Here is a 17,167-nt window from a genome sequence, read left to right as displayed (position 1 = left end):
TAATGGATGAAACATATCAAAACTCTTCAAAAATGTATCGAAATGAATGCCATAATGCAAAGAATCAATTCTCATTCTTTTTGGTTGATCTCTGCCAGAAAAGGTTAAGAGTGGAATCCTAGAATACTTTCTTTTGACTTGTGGCATCAGAAAAAATAGTCTGGATGCGAAGATGGTTGAGGTGACACAAGCATGTTCTTTTTTAAAAAATAGAAAATTGTTTTTGTTTCTTGTGATGCATGTGCTTCTGTTTATATTTGCTTGTACCTTTTTGATTCACACATATCTCCGATTTTATAATGTCGTTCCCGAAATGGCCTAAAAAATCGGTGTGAAAGGACATGAGCAAGATAGCCATGTGCTTTTTTGTACGAGAAGACCAAATAGGTTCTCAGTTCTCTCCATTTTAATTATTTTCTTGCAATTAACGGGGTACATGTAATTTCTAAATGACAAAATAATATTATAATACAAATACTCTTGATAAAAGTAATGACAATTATAAAACTAATAATAACAAGAAGAAAAATACTGCATGTTCACACAAGAAAGAAAGAGAGAGAGAATTTAAAATAAGAATTTTTATTTTATAAAGTGGTCTTAATCAATTAAGCTATTTCTCTTAAAAAATTATAAGTCGATGTGGACAATGGATGGGGAGAATAAACGAGTTCCTGTGCAACTACAGAGAACTCAATAATCAACCGATTTGCATTTACAGCCCCATAATTAATGAACCCTACTGTAGTTTTACTATTTGGTTAAGTACGGGAAAATGTCATATTGTGAAAGAGGCCCAGAAAATCAGGTTTTTTTATTTATTGTCCACGTAATACGAAATCAAACATGGGTCACCCCCGGTTACCAATTCGGGTTTGGCTTCTATCTGATCATTCATGGATAGACCGACGTATGATCTTGATTCTTGATCATAAAATTCCCTATTATTCTATTTAATAACTTTTTTTTAAAAAAAAAAAACTTTCGAGTCGGCTAGTAATTTGTAATAATGACAAAATTAGTGGCATTTAAACTTAAAATATCTCACATGAATGCAACTATTAAAAGCTAGAAACAGATCAAGTCAACGGTCAAACACGTCACAGACCTTCCATGTCCTCCGCCCCCGGCGCATGTTAGACCAAAGCAGCATTAGATCTCGCCACTCACCGCACAAGTCCCTATCCAATGAACCCCACACTCTGACCAGAGAGACCTCTCTGGCTCTGCCCATACCCGCCAACATACCCATTATACTCCCCTCCCCCAAATGCCCAAACCCCCTCTTCCTCCCTTTCCTTCTTTTTCTCCCCACCAACGCCCCACAACATGGCTCACCATACCACGCAGCGGCGCAACTTAGCAAACCCAGAACCACCCAAGCCATCCATGGATCCCACTCTCAAAAAGCACCCCAAACCCACTACCACCCACCACCAGATAAGAGCAAAACCAGATCCCCCTATACCCTCTAAACCCTCTTCCATGTCCCACCACGTTTCAAGATTAAACCCATATCACCAAGTCCGTACACCCCAAAAGCCAATTTTGGTAGACACTCGTTTGCAGGCCAAAGCCATGACAGTTTCTATGGTGGATTCCTCCAAGTTTTACCTAGCCAGGCCGAAGCTAGAAAGGGAGAGTAAAGCTAAAGCGACAAAGGATGTTTCTAAAGGCAAGTTGGAGAGATCGTCCAAAGAATTGGATAAGAAGCTTAATGTGGTGAAGGTGAATGATAAAAGGAAAGAACTTGATGACGGGTTTGATTTTGAGGGATTGTCAGAGAAACTGAAGGATATAGAACTGGAGGATCTTCAAGATGGGCATGATGGTAAGAGACCGTCGGTTTCATTGGCTATGAGAGGCGGCAGAAGGAGGTCTTTCTGTGGCTCACGGGTGGAGCTAGCAGATGTCTTTGCAAGCACTGGTGTCAAAGTGGTTTCAGTTGATATGCCACCGTTTATGCAGATCCATGCTGCAGATTGTGCAAGAAAGGCTTGCGACAGTCTAGAAAAGTTGTCCTCCAAGACGCTTGCCTTAACTATCAAGAAGGTAAAATTGTTTATTGCACTCTAATTAGGTCCAATTTTGGTCAAAACTCATTTAATTAAGCTTGTTGATTTTGTGATGTGGGTATGTGAATTTGAGATTGATTAGTAAACCATTTTGTGGGGTGGTTGTGATTTTGCAGGAATTTGATGGGGTGTATGGGCCAGCCTGGCATTGTATTGTGGGGACAAGTTTTGGTTCTTTTGTGACACATTCAGTTGGTGGGTTTATGTATTTCTCAGTGGATCAAAAGTTGTATATCCTCATGTTTAAGACCACTGTACAAAGAGCAGAATGATTTAGATGATTAGGAACAATTGGCAGATAAACTATTTTTAGAATAGGAAGTTTTGGAAGGCTAAGGGTAGTTACCCTCCTTCTGTGTGCACTGTGATTATACATGGCTTTTGTTCAGGAAAACAGATGGAAGTTTCTCTTTTCTTTTTGTTTAAGGACCTTTTCTAAGTGGTCTAAGACAGTACTTTCTTTGTAATTGCTGGGGTTTAGTAATAGAGAATTCCTTTTTACCTGGCCACATGTTGGGAGATAAATGGTCCGGGAATTTTATCAAGAGTATATATATATATATTTAAACATCACTTTAGCTTAAAAGTCAAGCCAATGAGTTTAAGTCTACTTAGTATATTATTTACTATATATATATTTTTTTTAATATGGAATTCAACATTGTAAGTGCACTCATAACAATTTCTTTTACATTAACCCAACTCTCTTTCGCTTGTAAGTCTTTAACATTTTCAAGAATGTCTCACATTAAGAGTTGCTCCAAACACAACTTCAAACGAGATGTGTCCAAACATGAGTCCCATGAACTTAACCATAACTCAGATATTACTTGTTGGGGGAGATGAACGGTTAGAAATTTTTTATGAAGAAGGTATTAATATATATATATTTGATCACCACTCTAATCCAAAAGTTTAAGCTAATAGATTTGGATATACTTAAATATATAACTATTTTTCTTCTTTATACTCTTTCAACGTGGAACTCAACAATTATAAGTATAATCACAAAATAAGTATATTCACAAAATAAAGCTTCAAATTTCTTAGTTATTTTCCTTCTTTTTTTTTTCATTGGAGTAAATGGGAATGGGATCTTCTCCATTTCTGTTAAAGAAACCGAATAGTGCAATATAAAAGGGCAAAATGATCTTTTTCAATTTTGTAAAAACTATTTTACCTTCTTGTTTTACTTAACCGGTCTCCGTTTCAAAGGAAATGGATAAATCATTTTGGGAGGAAATGCTACCCTTGTCTTAAGAAGAGCCTGCAGACGTTTGATGCTACCAAGGTTCTACTTTGGTTTCACTCATAGGCTCAGAGCAATGTGATGTGGCATGGTTTTCACTCAGTTTATCAATTATTTACACGTTACCCTCCTGAGTCCTGACCATTGCTGCCTGCAGTTTTACAGAAGCATTTATTCTAAGATATGATGATAATTTTAGTGCCTGGTCCACAACAATAAAAAGGGTTTGGATGCACACATTCTTCGTTTGACTTCCTTTGATACCGTAGGACATCTTCATGACAAGGCTGGAGGTTTGTCATTGCTTCTCTTTTCTTTCTTTTTTTTATAAACTTTTAAAATAAATAATAATTTAAAACGCGTATTTTATACAAAATCTAAAGCCGATAAAAGCATAGCCTCATGTCTTGTCCAGTTTTAATGGTTGTACAAGCATGAAAACAGCTCTAGCGTTAACTTGTGCTTGTGTTATTTCATAGAATAGTAATTGATTCAGTTTTGGTCTCTAAAAACGACATGTAACCATCCAGTTCATAATGCTTACAGTTTCTTTCCAATTGATTGATCTTTCTGTTTCTGAAACTCAAGTGGGATCCAGTAATAGTATCATTGATGGGTGGTGGAAGGGACCCTACGATGTAACCTTTTAACAGTCCAAGGGTCCCCAAATTGTTTTATCTTGATTGGTCGATTGGGGCCTTGCGTTCAAGTCCATCAAGAAGTGACTAGGTAGTCCCTATATGTAGATAGAGAAGGGAGAAGCCTAGTCGACATGAGTGAATGGCCTTGTACCTCTGTCCAATTTCAAATTTGAGTGTAGGCCTCAACTTGTTGATCCCATCATAGCCCACCCTACGTTTTCTAGCTTGCAAGCCTAATACTCAAAACAAGTTATCAAGTGGGAAGAAGAGAAAAAAAACAAGAGAGGAGAAATTGCAAAATTGACTCTTGGGGTTTGACCATTCAAATAACTTTTTGAGAAACGGTAAAAATCATTTTCTATCTCATTTTTCATCATCTTCACCGTGAGCTAACAATAACCTGGCAAGCTTCCATCTCATCTGAGTATGCTACTTGCTTCCCCTAGTACCTCTTTTGTTTCAAATGGGTGCTTTCCTCTCTCTCTCTCTCTCTCTCTCTCTCTCTCTCTTTGTGTGTGTTGAATGTGTGCAAGATTGAAGTTACCGGAGGGAATATGAATATTTCCTTTACCTTCTTTGAGGCCTTGGTCAACCCTCGTTATATGGAGAATGATCCTCTGCATTTCACTTGAAATGGAGAGGATCCATTTCCTCCTTAGAGCATTCCCAGCAGCTACCCGATCATTTTCCCTAAATTTAAGGATCCAAACTACTTTTTGCTTCCCTATATCAATTTACTCCCCAATAGCTTCCCTAAATACTTCCTTATATCATTAAAATATTGTATTTTTATTTTACTTTTTTTATATTTTATTCCTTTAATTTACACTTTCTCTCTCCTTCATATTTTCTTCTTCTTTCTTTCCGATGCAGCACAGGCGCAGCACAGCAGCAACCCATTTCTTCTTCCTGTGATTTCTTCCTTTTCTTCTCCTCCCAACAAGGAAGCTAATGTCCTCACTCCTGTCCCTGTGATCCTCTTGCACCCAACCACCTCAAATTTCTTCAATTTCCAACACCCCCTCGCGATCGCTATCAACCCCATGTCGTCCAAGTCCGCCGAGTTCTTTATCGACAGTGACTCCAGCCCCTCGCACAACGCAACCCCATCCAACTGCGACCCAATCGGCGCTCACACGCCTTGACGCCTTGTGCCTTTGATTTGATTTCTAGGTTTCTTTGGTTTGATTTGATTTATGGGTCTGAAATCTCTGGTTTGAAATCTCTGGTCTGAAATCTCTGAAATCTCTGATTCGATCTGAAATATCTCGTTTGATCGATCTGGGTTTATGGTTTGATCGTTTGGTGGTGCAAGAGAGAGAGAAAGAGAGGTGAGAGAGAGACGTCTGGTTTGATCTCTGGTTTGGTGGTGCGAGAGAGAGAAAGAGGTGAGAGAGACATGAGACGGGAGGAGAGAGGAGAGATAATATTTTTTTTCTAATTTAATAAGCATGTGGATCGCTACAGTTGAACCCAAAACATTGGGTTCAACTGTAGCAGCTGATGGTTTAAGGAACCATATAGGGAATCTGCTGTAGGACGTTTTTTGCGATTTTTTAGACATATTCCCTAAATTTAGGGAACAGACTCCCTTATAGGGAGTCTGCTGGGAATGCTCTTATATAGGGGGTTGAATCCCTTCCAGCAATAAGGAAAGTGTAGGGAAAAGGATAATGTCTAATATTGCCCCTCTCTCAAGCAATGTGCAACACGATAAATAGTGAGGAATAAGATGTTTGCTCAAAATGGCAAGACTTGCTGGCTACTTCCGTTTGGTCTTAGTTTCCTAAACATGCAAAATTTCAAAGAGAAATACTCAAACTCTACATGGAGCTTGAGAAATGGAGATTAAACAAAGTTAAACTAAGGTTTAGTCGACTGTTCTGCTACTCGCCATATTTGCCACTACATGAGAAATGAACTCTAACCCGGATTCGGCTTGGGGTGCGTCTCCTTATGTTCCATGGGCCTTCATGACCCCATAATGAGATGTTGGTTGAGCCTTTGACCCTCCATAATAACATGCTAGGTAGGTGACTGACCCCAATATAGGCTAAGTGTTACGATCTTAGTGTTCTACATGGATTAAGTCTAATCTTAATCATGTGTATATAAGCCCTTAGGTATTAGTTCACCCTTAAAAACCGGCTTGACTTAACCCATGTAGGACACTAAGATCGTAACACTAAGCAACTAACCCTCCATGAAAGAACGTTGACTAAGTGACCAATCATCCAGATATACTGGATGACTAACCATATGATAAGATCTTGGTTGAGTGATCGACCCTTTGTATAGCTCACACGAAGGGTAGTTGGGAGATAACTACGTATGTGTCAAATGCCTCTTTATTTTAGCTTCTAACCTAAGACAATCTTGCATTTCTTGCTAACATACATTGTGCTTCTGATTTCAAACTTGAAATTAATTAACAAGGTGAATCAATTGCGGATAGAGATTTGGATAGAGCTTTAGTTCAATGATGAACGGAATTTGCATTCTCAGCAATTAAGCTATTCAAATTTTAAGGTGTTACCCGAAGAACAAGCGGGGTCTGCACTTCAGATTGTCTGGAATTAATAGATTCTCCTTTTTTCTTTTTTCTTTTTTAATGTGAGCCGTTCAAATTTTAGTGAAATTAGAATAGGAAATATTCGATCATCCAAAGAGAAGTCCTTGCAATATAAGTTCCAACTGAATAGGAACTTAATTTATGGACAAAAGAGGTAGGCAAACCTTATCACGACTTTGCTTAATGGGTGAGACATCCTTTGCTTTTTCTTTTTAATTTTTGAGACACGTCTACTTGGCATACAGTATCTTAAAGGAACTTTGTACTTTCAAAAGTCACTTCAAATTTTGAACTTGGCCCTTCGTGTTTGGGGCACACCTCTTTGTCCTTAACTTTTTATCATCAATCATTAATTATAAACCATTTATTTGAGATAATAGTATTTCTATATAATTGTCGTACAATTGAGATAAAATGACAGTAAAAATTAATGATTATTTTTTTTTGTAAGAGGTTACTTTCATTGCTGCATTATCAAGTTATAACAATATACTAATTTTTTTTTTTTTAGAGATTGTAGTATAATGGGATATCACTCACCACAAAATTTTAAATTTATAAGTTTAAGTATAACTATATTATATTAACCACTTATATTTATAACGTGTTTTCTACACATGACTCAATTTTTTTTATACTTATTTATATATATACTAAATAGTTAATTTATTTATTACAATTCCATTTCAACTTTATACTGAAGAGATAGATACCAAACCTTCACATTTAAAGCTAAGAAATCCCAAGACTTTTGGAGTGTTTACTGTAAAGTTCCCATGAAGTAGTCAAAATTTGTACAAAAGGAAAGCAAAGAAGAAACTAAACGCCAACTTTATTATCATAACATTGAACTTAACTGTCATTTGTCAAGGAATTCTGAAAGTAGATGGACAAATTGTATCTATCACAATATTCATCCCTTTACATGTCAATAACCAGTTAATACTCTAGGGTTTACAACATAACCAGTTAATACTCTAGGGTTTACAACATTTCGGGTTTGGCTATCGAGATTATTCCAATAAAGGAAATGTTCAAATTTACATATTCAATCCAAACCTATCAACACTCGACACGTTTAAAGTTCAATTTTCGCTTTACAATTTAATCAATATATACACGTGAAATGAACGTTTGCTTGTCCCATGCACCTTTGCCCTATTTTAGGGATTTTCTATCATTCATGTTTGTACGGTACACTTTTGTCCCTACTTTAAGGAATCTCATTTGTGCCAATGACATGAACTTTTACCTCTTATTCTAATGATTCTCATTTATGCCCCCTTTAACCTTTGTCCGTATTTGTGTTGCTCTATCATACCGTATAACACCACCCGCTCTAATACTACTTGGTGCAAAGATTGATATCTTGGAGAATATTTTAGTGATACGCGACCATAATGTAAAAGGTTGAAAGACTACTCAACCAAAAGTTTTAGTCTATAAATTTGGACACAATTATGTTATATTAACCATTAACACTCGTGACATCTTTTTAACTTGGGATTCAATCTTTTTACCCTTCAAACAAAAATTGCAACGGAGCACACAACCCTTTTGGTGCTTAGCACGTGCAATTTGGATGAGGGGGTTGGGCATGAGTCATGAGGATGATAATGAAATCCTCACAGCTTGATTCCAAACATGTAAATTCAAGCACGTTTCCAGAAACCCATTGGAGAAGAGACCAAAAAAGTGGGAGTTAGTCCTTCTCACGCACCCATCTGTGACATAATGGGCTGTCAATCCCGCGTGAAATGGAAACTATCTTAGCATGAAAGGAAGAGACTTTTTTGGGCTTAATTATATTTGCTTAGCTCAATATCATTTTTCTGCAAAGGCAATTGGTAGAAGATAATGACTAATGTGGGTTCGGTTCATTTTGTGTTGAAGGGGGCAGCAGTTAGGCAGTGATGGTGCCCAAGCTGGAAACCTCTTTCTCTCTCCCCCTCTCAAAGTATTTATCACTTGCACCAACCCCTGTGGCTGTGGCTGTGTCCACACAATGGCTATTCTCTGACGTATCTTTAGGTTGTGCTTTACTCTTTTTTTCTCTCTCTCTCTCCAGAATAAGATGGGGAACTGCCTTTCACATCAATAGTAACTTCGCCATATGGCCGGGGCAAAATTCGCATTGGTGTGTCAAATTAGAGTCGTGTTGAATTTGTGTTGAGTTTGTGGGTCGTGTTAAAATTTGTTAGCCTTTATGTCATATTTTAGGTTTGAAACATGTCGAATAAATAATATAAGACTATATAGATCAACCTTAATCTAATTTATTTAATTTAATAAATTAAACTAACATACTAATTTTGTGTTAGATTGACGAGTCATAGGTGGATTTTACGGATTCAGATACTTACCATTTTCTTCTTTAAAATGAGAGGTAGGAAGAATAGCAGGGCTGTGAGAGGGACTTTCTATTTGAAAACGACTCCCTTACTCGAGTGAATAATAGAGTAGAATAATAAAGAAGAAAGAGAAAAAAGAAAAAAGAGTAGAATAATAACAGGATCCATATCAGGATTCTACTGTTTCCCAATTGCATAGCCTGCCATATTGGTTTTACACCTATATAAACTACTATATTTATACTTGTTGAGGATCAATTAAATATGATCAGCTAGTGATAAATTATTGCTTGAATAGGTCTTAAAAATTCCACCTCTATTAATTTAATCATATGTTCTTAACAAGTTTATTGTTGTTTTATAATTTTGAACATCAAACAAAAAAAGACACACGGTTCTTTCTTCTTCTTTTTTTCTTCTTTTTGTTTTTTAGATCGAGAGGAGCCTAAACATTTTAGTAATGTTATATTACACCTTCACACCCCCCTTTTGTCTCACTGGACTAATATGGTAGTGTTTATTAACTTTTATTTTTTATTTTTTTAACAAGAGCTGATCCTAAGAATAATGATTATTGCTACATCAATATAATAAAATAAGAGCGGAATAAAAACGTAATATATAGCATTATCCATTGTAAAATACCCTTTGTGTCGATTGTTTTTCACCTCGGTTTATGCCTCTTTAACTTTTTCTAGCACTCCAAAAGATTCTTTCTCCTCCTGTTTTTTTTTTTTTTTTTTAACAAATTATCTTCCCTTCATCATACACAAAGTGCTCAGTAGCTAGCAACTTGATAGTTTATTAGATTATGGTTTTTCTTTTTGTAAAACAAGAAAAACAAAAAAAAAAATTTGGTTATAAATGACTAGGTTACCTTTACTTTACGAGAAGTAATTTGATTTATTGATCGCCATGATCTTTAACCGATTAAACTTCCATTTATCTTTGGGGACTTTAAAGTATCTACTTGAATATGCTCTAAAAGATCTAAAGATGAAATGCACAAGTAGATATATTTTTTCCTTTGGCTTCCTCTTATTTTCATCATCTTTCCTTCCATCACCTCCAAATATGCATAAATAGAAACTCATATTTGGTCTTTCACTTTCTTTTTTTATTTATTTCCTTTTCCTTCACTATTTTCTTTTTATTCTCTTTTCTCTGCCGTCCTATAATAAATCCATGGTTACGGCAAGTGCAGCTTTGGCTGTACCCGTTGACCCCACCCAGTTGGTTCTTGATGCAATCAATTTTTGCAGACCGCGTTCAAATTGTTCAATACACGCGAGAGTCTGTTGCTCTCGCCCACTACCTCATGCGGTCGATGTAATTTTGACTCTTTGGGCTGAACAAATCGGGCAGTTTAGTAAATTACGGGCCAGAAAAATGCACGTGGCCTTCAGGACTGAGCGAGTACTATTTGTATATTTACGCCCGCGATTGTGCCTACTGTTGGAATTCGATGACTAGATCCTCCGGGAAAGCCTCTGAGTCTCTAAGTTTGAGCCTCCCATGTCTCTATCCGCTTGGACTGATTACGACTAAAGAGCACAATGGGCGTTCTGCGCCTCCCTTCAATTGGTTTGGGTGGATTTTTTCAACTCGCTCAAAAATGGAATTTATTATTTGCATATGAGAAAACACATATCTTTTTTCTTGAACTAAATAATTGTGTATTTCTTATCTAGAAATTGACACATATTATTTTTATAGATTAAGTTAAAAAATTATTTTTTCAATTTAGTTGGGAGAAAATTTTTGTTCTCTCCTAATGTAATTAATAATTTTTATAAAGAAAGAAGTTTTTTTAAAAATGGTTTAGGTGTTGTAAAATAAACTATAAGAGTTGTTGTTGTTGTTTTTTAAAGTAGTTCAGATTTACTCTCAATTTTTTTATGATTAATTAAAAGAGAAATTAAATTTGAACAAGTTGAAAAAACTAAACGAAATTAATTAAAAGGTTCAAGAGTATAACTTAAAAAAGGATGGGGTGTAAAACCCACTCTCCAATCACAAGTTACAAGTCGAAATTTCACAAATTAGCAAATAGACTTTAGGACACATAATAATAACCTTCAAACACCCATTTATGCCAACATCCAATAGGGTGGTTGGACCACCGTTGAAAAGCCTTAGTGGTAGCTCGACCACCCTAAAAACCCTTGAGAGGGTGATTAACTACAACAACAACAAAAAAGGCATTAAGAGTGGTTCAACTACCCTCAAAACCCTTAGAAGGTAGTTCTGCCACCCTTAAAAAGCCATAAGGGGTTGGCGGGCACACTCGAAATGCCTTGAAGAGGTGGTCAAGCCACCCTCCAAAGGTTTTTAGGGATCTTTGGTGCAACGACCCATGAAAAAGTGCTAGTTATATTTGCGCTATCACCCAAAATAATTAATCAATTTTGAGCTTTCCTATAATTTATTGTAAAGTACAGTTTTACCTAGTAATTAGGTAATGTAAAACTTAGTACTCATGATTATCTTTATAAACTACCATATGTAAATTATTTCTTATCTTCCCAATATGAGATCAGTGTGTTACATTTGGTCTTGAGGAGGTGGCCAAACCACCTCTTTAAGGCATTTATTTATTTATATTTATTTTTATATGTCCACATAAGGGAATATGGAGGGAGATTCAAATTAGTGACCTTCGCTTCATAAGATATTTTTAGAGGATGACTAACACCCCCAAAAAGCCTATGAAGGTGTCGGCGATCCTTAAAAAACCTTTGGAGATGGCCTAGAGATGTAGAGGCACTAACTAAATTGCACTAGCATATCTCGACAAGGAGTAATAGTGTAAGAATGACAAGAATTAGCATGATTAAGCGTATTTGGGATTTAACACGCAACATGCAGTAAAACGAACATACCGTTTGATAAGAGTATCATAATTGCACATATAACCCAAATTCAAAAGGCTTATTTTAGCGCGCACGTTGTGGCCACTTAGTTATGTTCGGCGAGCTTCGTTTTGGGCCTCAAATTCCACTATTTTTCTTTCCTAATCAGCGTTTGACTCTTGTTTTTTTTTTTTTTTTTGGCCATTTCAGGAAATATTTCAATTATGGTTTTGGAAGGATTAGTTTCTTGATTTTTGGCAACATCTTTGTTTTTATTTGTAGTTTGATTTTATTTAAGAATTAAAATTCTGCCATTTTTTTTTGGCAATTTTCTATTTCCATTAGCTATTTGACCTGAGATTGTGGGCTAAGTTGATTCATTCAAAGTTTAATAATAATTCAGTATTTTCCAAAGAGGATTCACTCTTTGTGCACCTTGAGTGGTTAGGGTTTTTCACTACTCTTATTGATTTCTCTCTCCTAATATATCTCCATTTTTCAATCCATATTCTATTTTCACCCTTCCTATATCACTTGGAAACATTTTTATTAAAAAAAAAAAACATATTTTCAAACACATTGACAAGTATACTAAATTTACTGTTAAAGAAGCAGGAAGCAAACGAATTGTCAACTTCAACACGATTTTCTAGACACCCATATTGTTTATTGTTTATGCACATTTTGGCTTCAGCTCCTACTCTCACAGGCTATAAAGCGCAGTGGGCGCACTGCGCACCACTCCCCACCTTAATCAAAAAGATCACACCACTGCTTCAGCTGCCTCACACTCGCACTCAAACACACGCACAGAGACACTCTCTGTTTCTGTCTCTGTGCGACTTTAATTCCAAGTTCAAACCTCAATTTGGGCTCAAAATTCTGACCCGGGTCGCGCCACGTTGGATGAGTTCGGGCCCGAGGCAATGGATCCGCCACTGATCAATGAGTCTTCGTTTTCAGCGGCTAACCCGTCCGCGTACAGCTTGGCGGAGATTTGGCCGTTGAGTGCGGAGCCGGGTAGCGGGGGGCTGGGACTACGGATGGGTAGCTTGCGTCCGAACCTGGGTGGGGTCGGCGAGAGCTCCGCAAATCGTGACGGGTCGGCCGAGGAATCGACGGTGACGGAGCAGAGTGGCGGTGATGGGAAGAAGAGGAAAGAAGTGAGCTCCGAGGACGAGTCCTCGAAGATGGTTTCCACTAGTAGTGCGAATGACTTGGTTGGTCTCTTGCTTTGAGTGTTCGGTTTGATTTTCTTGGTTGAGTTCTCTGTTTGGTTTCCGGTAAAATGGAGGAAACTGAAAGTAATTAAGACACAGAAACACTGAGTTTTGAGTCTTACGTTTTATTTTGTTTTGGTTTGGATAAATGAAAAGCTTGATGGAAGGTTTATGCTTGATTGAGTGAGTGGGTGTCTTTTTCTTTTCTGGGGTCCAAAGTAATGAAACAAGAGTCTAAATTTTTGGTTTCTCTCTTTTCTCTGTTTGGTGTCTGAGAACTGAAAGGAAAAGGAGAGAAAAGAAAGTTTTTAACTTTTATGCTCTGCATTCTTTTTATTCATCCAGAGATTAAAGAACAAAAGACTACTAGGAGAGAGAGAGAGAGAGAGAGAGAGAGAAGAAAGTTATGCTGAATGGTTCTTGTCTCAGGCTACGGTTGAGCCCGAATGGAAACATTTGGATTTGAATGGTTTCCTTTGACCACATTTTCTTGGCATTTAACTGGGTCTTTGGGTTATATGTGTGTGATTGAGATTTTTTGTACTTCGTAAAACTCGATCTTGCAGGAATTTCTTGTGTTCTTCTTCTTTTTCAAGCTGAGAATTGAGGTTGTGATTATCCAACCAGAGGTGTAGTTTGAATTGATAGAATTGAGTGTTATATGTGACTGGGCATGAAATGTTGCAATTTGTGAAACTAATTTAGCTTGTTAATTTGCCTAGTTTTAGTGCTTGTTTTTCAAACTCTAGTTTGACGGTTTTTATTCATTTGAGAACAGAACGAATCAAATGGTAAACGGATGAAACTTGCTGGATCCCGAAATGAAAATGGTGGTTCAAAAGCTGAAGTGGAAGCTAGTTCAGCGGCTGGTGACAAGCCAGCTGAAGAAAACACTATACATTCAGAGCCACCTAAGCAGGACTATATTCATGTGAGAGCGAGAAGGGGCCAAGCTACTGATAGCCATAGTCTGGCAGAGAGAGTAATTCCCTGCAGTCTCCTTGAGCTTGCTATTTCCATTCATTGGCTAATTCCCGAAAATAATGAACTAAACTTTCACGCTGTTACTGGAACTCTAGATCCAGATTTGGAATCATTTTCAGTCTTAAGTATTTTTAGATTGGTCACTATTGTCTTTGATATGTATGGTAAAGCTGGTAAAGCAGTATATATAACCTTGCTCATATTGGCAGGCAAGAAGGGAGAAGATCAGTGAGAGGATGAAAATTCTCCAAGATTTGGTCCCTGGATGTAACAAGGTATATAATGTTCTCTTGTTCGTAGGTTAAGATAGGTGCTATTACTATTGATTACACCGGTTAATGCTATATGATTTAGCATATTAAAAAAAATGCCGAATTTGCATATGTTAAATGTATTGTTTCATGTTCCCTATTTTAGTAGTAGGTATATCCTAATTATATCTTTTAAAAATCAGAAGGTGTGAGTTCAAAATTCAGCTTTGCTTGACTTCATGTACTTCCCCTCTGACCAGGTTATTGGAAAAGCACTTGTCCTTGATGAGATAATTAACTACATCCAGTCGTTGCAACGCCAGGTTGAGGTACGTATCTCCATTGCTTATTTATGACAATAATTTCCTTTAGATGCTGAACCTGAACCTTTGTTTATTTATTGGATACTGCAGTTCCTCTCAATGAAGCTTGAAGCAGTTAATTCAAGGATGAGCTTGAACCCCACCATTGAGGGCTTTCCTTCAAAAGATGTAAGCTTACATTAATTTTTTGGTTACGGAACATATCTTTCATCATAAAGCTATTGAATCAAATGTAATTATTTTCTTATACATCATACGTGGAATGCATTTTTATTCTTTACAGTGAGCTGCTTGTTGGGAAAATAATGATTTCTACATGGTCATGTCAATACTGCTGGAAGACTTTTTAGCCATCCAATACTAGAATTTATCAAACTTGAGTGGCAATTAACGCCAGACCCTTACTGCACTTTAAAATATTTATTGCTTGCGTTTAAGCACTAATCTACACATTGAGCATCACAGCTCAGTTTTGAGGTTGAAGAAATGTGTAATGGTTTTTTATAATGGAAAAGTACTGACCGAAGCTTCATGTTGAAGCGGTTTAATGCTTCAAAGTGTGATGAAATTGCTACATAACTGCTTTTTGTGTCAGCACCAACACCTCATTTCTTTTTTCTCGGTTTTTTGATAAGTGTGAGGAATTATCTTTTCCTTCTCATAGGAGACGGTCGAGAGACAAAATAGGCAAATTAGTGACTTTTATTCTTGATTATTTTCTTTTGGGGCCTTATGTTTGAATTCATTTCTTGTGCCAATTTGTGTTTGTGTCAACAATTCAAGGAGCAAAAGAACATTTAATGTCTACCCGTCCCTAATTCTAACCACTGAGAGGGAGAGTAGAGAACTTCTCTTGTTATGCCTTTCTTATGATTATTATTATTATTAGGTGAAGCCGTTGGTTGCCCAAAGGTCAAACTAATGCTTTTAACAATGATAATAGCTGTAGTAAACCATTAATTTTGTCTAATAGTAAATTCACACACTCCTTAATTTGCCTGCTAAATGGCCATTTGCCTGTTTTGTACTTTTATTACTCCTGTCCAAGTTTCTTTCCAATTTCAAAGGTGTTTCTAATACTTTCACAACTTTTCCATTAGGAGTTATAAATAGAATTTCTAATCGAAGTTTCATAGGATGGAGCTTGAAGCTCCCATGATCACCGTGTTCTTGCTTTTTGTAGATTCATGGCACCAGTCACTCCCATGTTCTAGTTCCTTGCATATTTCTATTCTTTTGTTTCATTTTCAATTATCTTGCCTCTATAATGCTTTTGGATCTTTTGCTTTGGAAGTTGTGGCTATAGATGGTAGGTGTGCTTTCTGAAGAAGATAGTCGCAGTGGAACTTCTTGTGCTTAAATATGAACTCAGGCACCATTGGACAACCATCTTAACTGCTTCAAACCCTTTGCCACAAAAGAAGTAAATACGTAAATATCTATTATATGTTGATACGGCAATGAAGTGTTGCTATTTCCCAATAATTTGGGTTGACGACAGGGACCATGTTTGGTTGGTCCACATATACATAAAGCCATATCTTGATCTACCTATCTTCACCCCATGGCCAGGCCCCACGTTCTTTTTTCCTGCTCAACTGTTCTTTTAGTGCTTCCAAGGTCCTGTGCAGTGATGCAATTATTGGTTTTCATTATGCATGATTATGCCAACTCGTCTTCTCACATACTGGTTGACCCTTTCAATTCTCATGGATGCACTTAATGTTTTTTCCCTTGTAATACCCTTAGACTGTTTTCCAGGTTCAATACTGTTTGGTATTTCATTTCCAATGATACTTCAGTTTCTGGTGCATGGGCTCTGTAGATACGTTAATTGCATCACATGGATCAGAAAGTAAGATTTTTCTAACCAGCTGATGTGGTGTTTCAGCTTGATTCACAGACATTTGATGCTTCTGGGATGATATTTGGATCACAACCAACGAGGGAATATGCTCAAAGCTCGCAGCCTGAATGGCTACATATGCAGGTTGGTGGTAGTTTTGAAAGAGCAATTTAATCAATCTCATGAGCATAAGCAGATCAACAGCACAACTGGTACTTCAGGTATCTTCATCATAGGTTTCTCTACATCTGGTGCTGAAATGTGTTTCCTCTCTGTTAGAATGTTCCTAAATTTGTAATATGAGATCATTTGTAGAAAATGAATTGATCTTCTTATGTACCATCTGACTGGATACGCTTTAGTCAATTGTACTAGTAAGCAGACAAAATATCCTAGGGTGAATTTTGTTCTTCAGCCGTGTAAGCAAAGGACTGTGCTTCCAGGAATTTATTTATAAATTCTTATTCCTTGTTACTGTATGTTACTAATTGATACAATTTCCAGAATTTCTGATTTCTTATTAATTGTTAAATATGTTACTAATTGGTACAAAGTCCTGTTTTAGTAGTGGTTATGAAACAATTTCAAATAATGCAATATTCTGGAGTCATCAAACTAGTAGAATCAATGTACAAGCACATAATAAACAATGGGTTTAACTATTGATCCGAAAATTGTAACAATTGATTTGGTTAAACCCATAACTCAGTAGGATTATAACAATTTATCACACTTCAAAATTTGACATCACGGTGGCCTACTATGTCGGATCAAACTTTCTCTTTTGACGGCTTTATTTACCT

The 17,167-nt window shown here is 36.7% G+C and overlaps 2 protein-coding genes across 2 annotated transcripts; both read left to right on the top strand.

Moving 5' to 3' along the window:
* Positions 1-1,088: 1,088 nt before the first annotated feature.
* LOC132175585 (uncharacterized) lies at positions 1,089-2,614 on the top strand. The gene is made up of 2 exons (XM_059587562.2): positions 1,089-2,052; positions 2,192-2,614. Exons 1-2 carry the CDS (start codon positions 1,330-1,332, stop codon positions 2,345-2,347), a joined length of 879 nt encoding a protein of 292 aa, XP_059443545.2. The 5' UTR covers positions 1,089-1,329; the 3' UTR covers positions 2,348-2,614.
* Positions 2,615-12,499: 9,885 nt separating this feature from the next.
* LOC132175693 (basic helix-loop-helix (bHLH) DNA-binding superfamily protein) lies at positions 12,500-16,843 on the top strand. Its single transcript, XM_059587715.2, has 6 exons — positions 12,500-12,960; positions 13,739-13,942; positions 14,154-14,219; positions 14,456-14,524; positions 14,609-14,686; positions 16,410-16,843. The coding sequence occupies exons 1-6, from the start codon at positions 12,667-12,669 to the stop codon at positions 16,536-16,538; spliced, it is 840 nt and encodes a 279-aa protein (XP_059443698.1). The 5' UTR covers positions 12,500-12,666; the 3' UTR covers positions 16,539-16,843.
* The last annotated feature ends 324 nt before the right edge of the window (positions 16,844-17,167 follow it).

Source organism: Corylus avellana, chromosome 3 (assembly GCF_965113065.1).
Source record: "Corylus avellana chromosome 3, dhCorAvel1.hap1.2, whole genome shotgun sequence".
NCBI lineage: Eukaryota > Viridiplantae > Streptophyta > Magnoliopsida > Fagales > Betulaceae > Corylus > Corylus avellana.
This window is presented reverse-complemented; position numbering and strand designations above follow the sequence as displayed.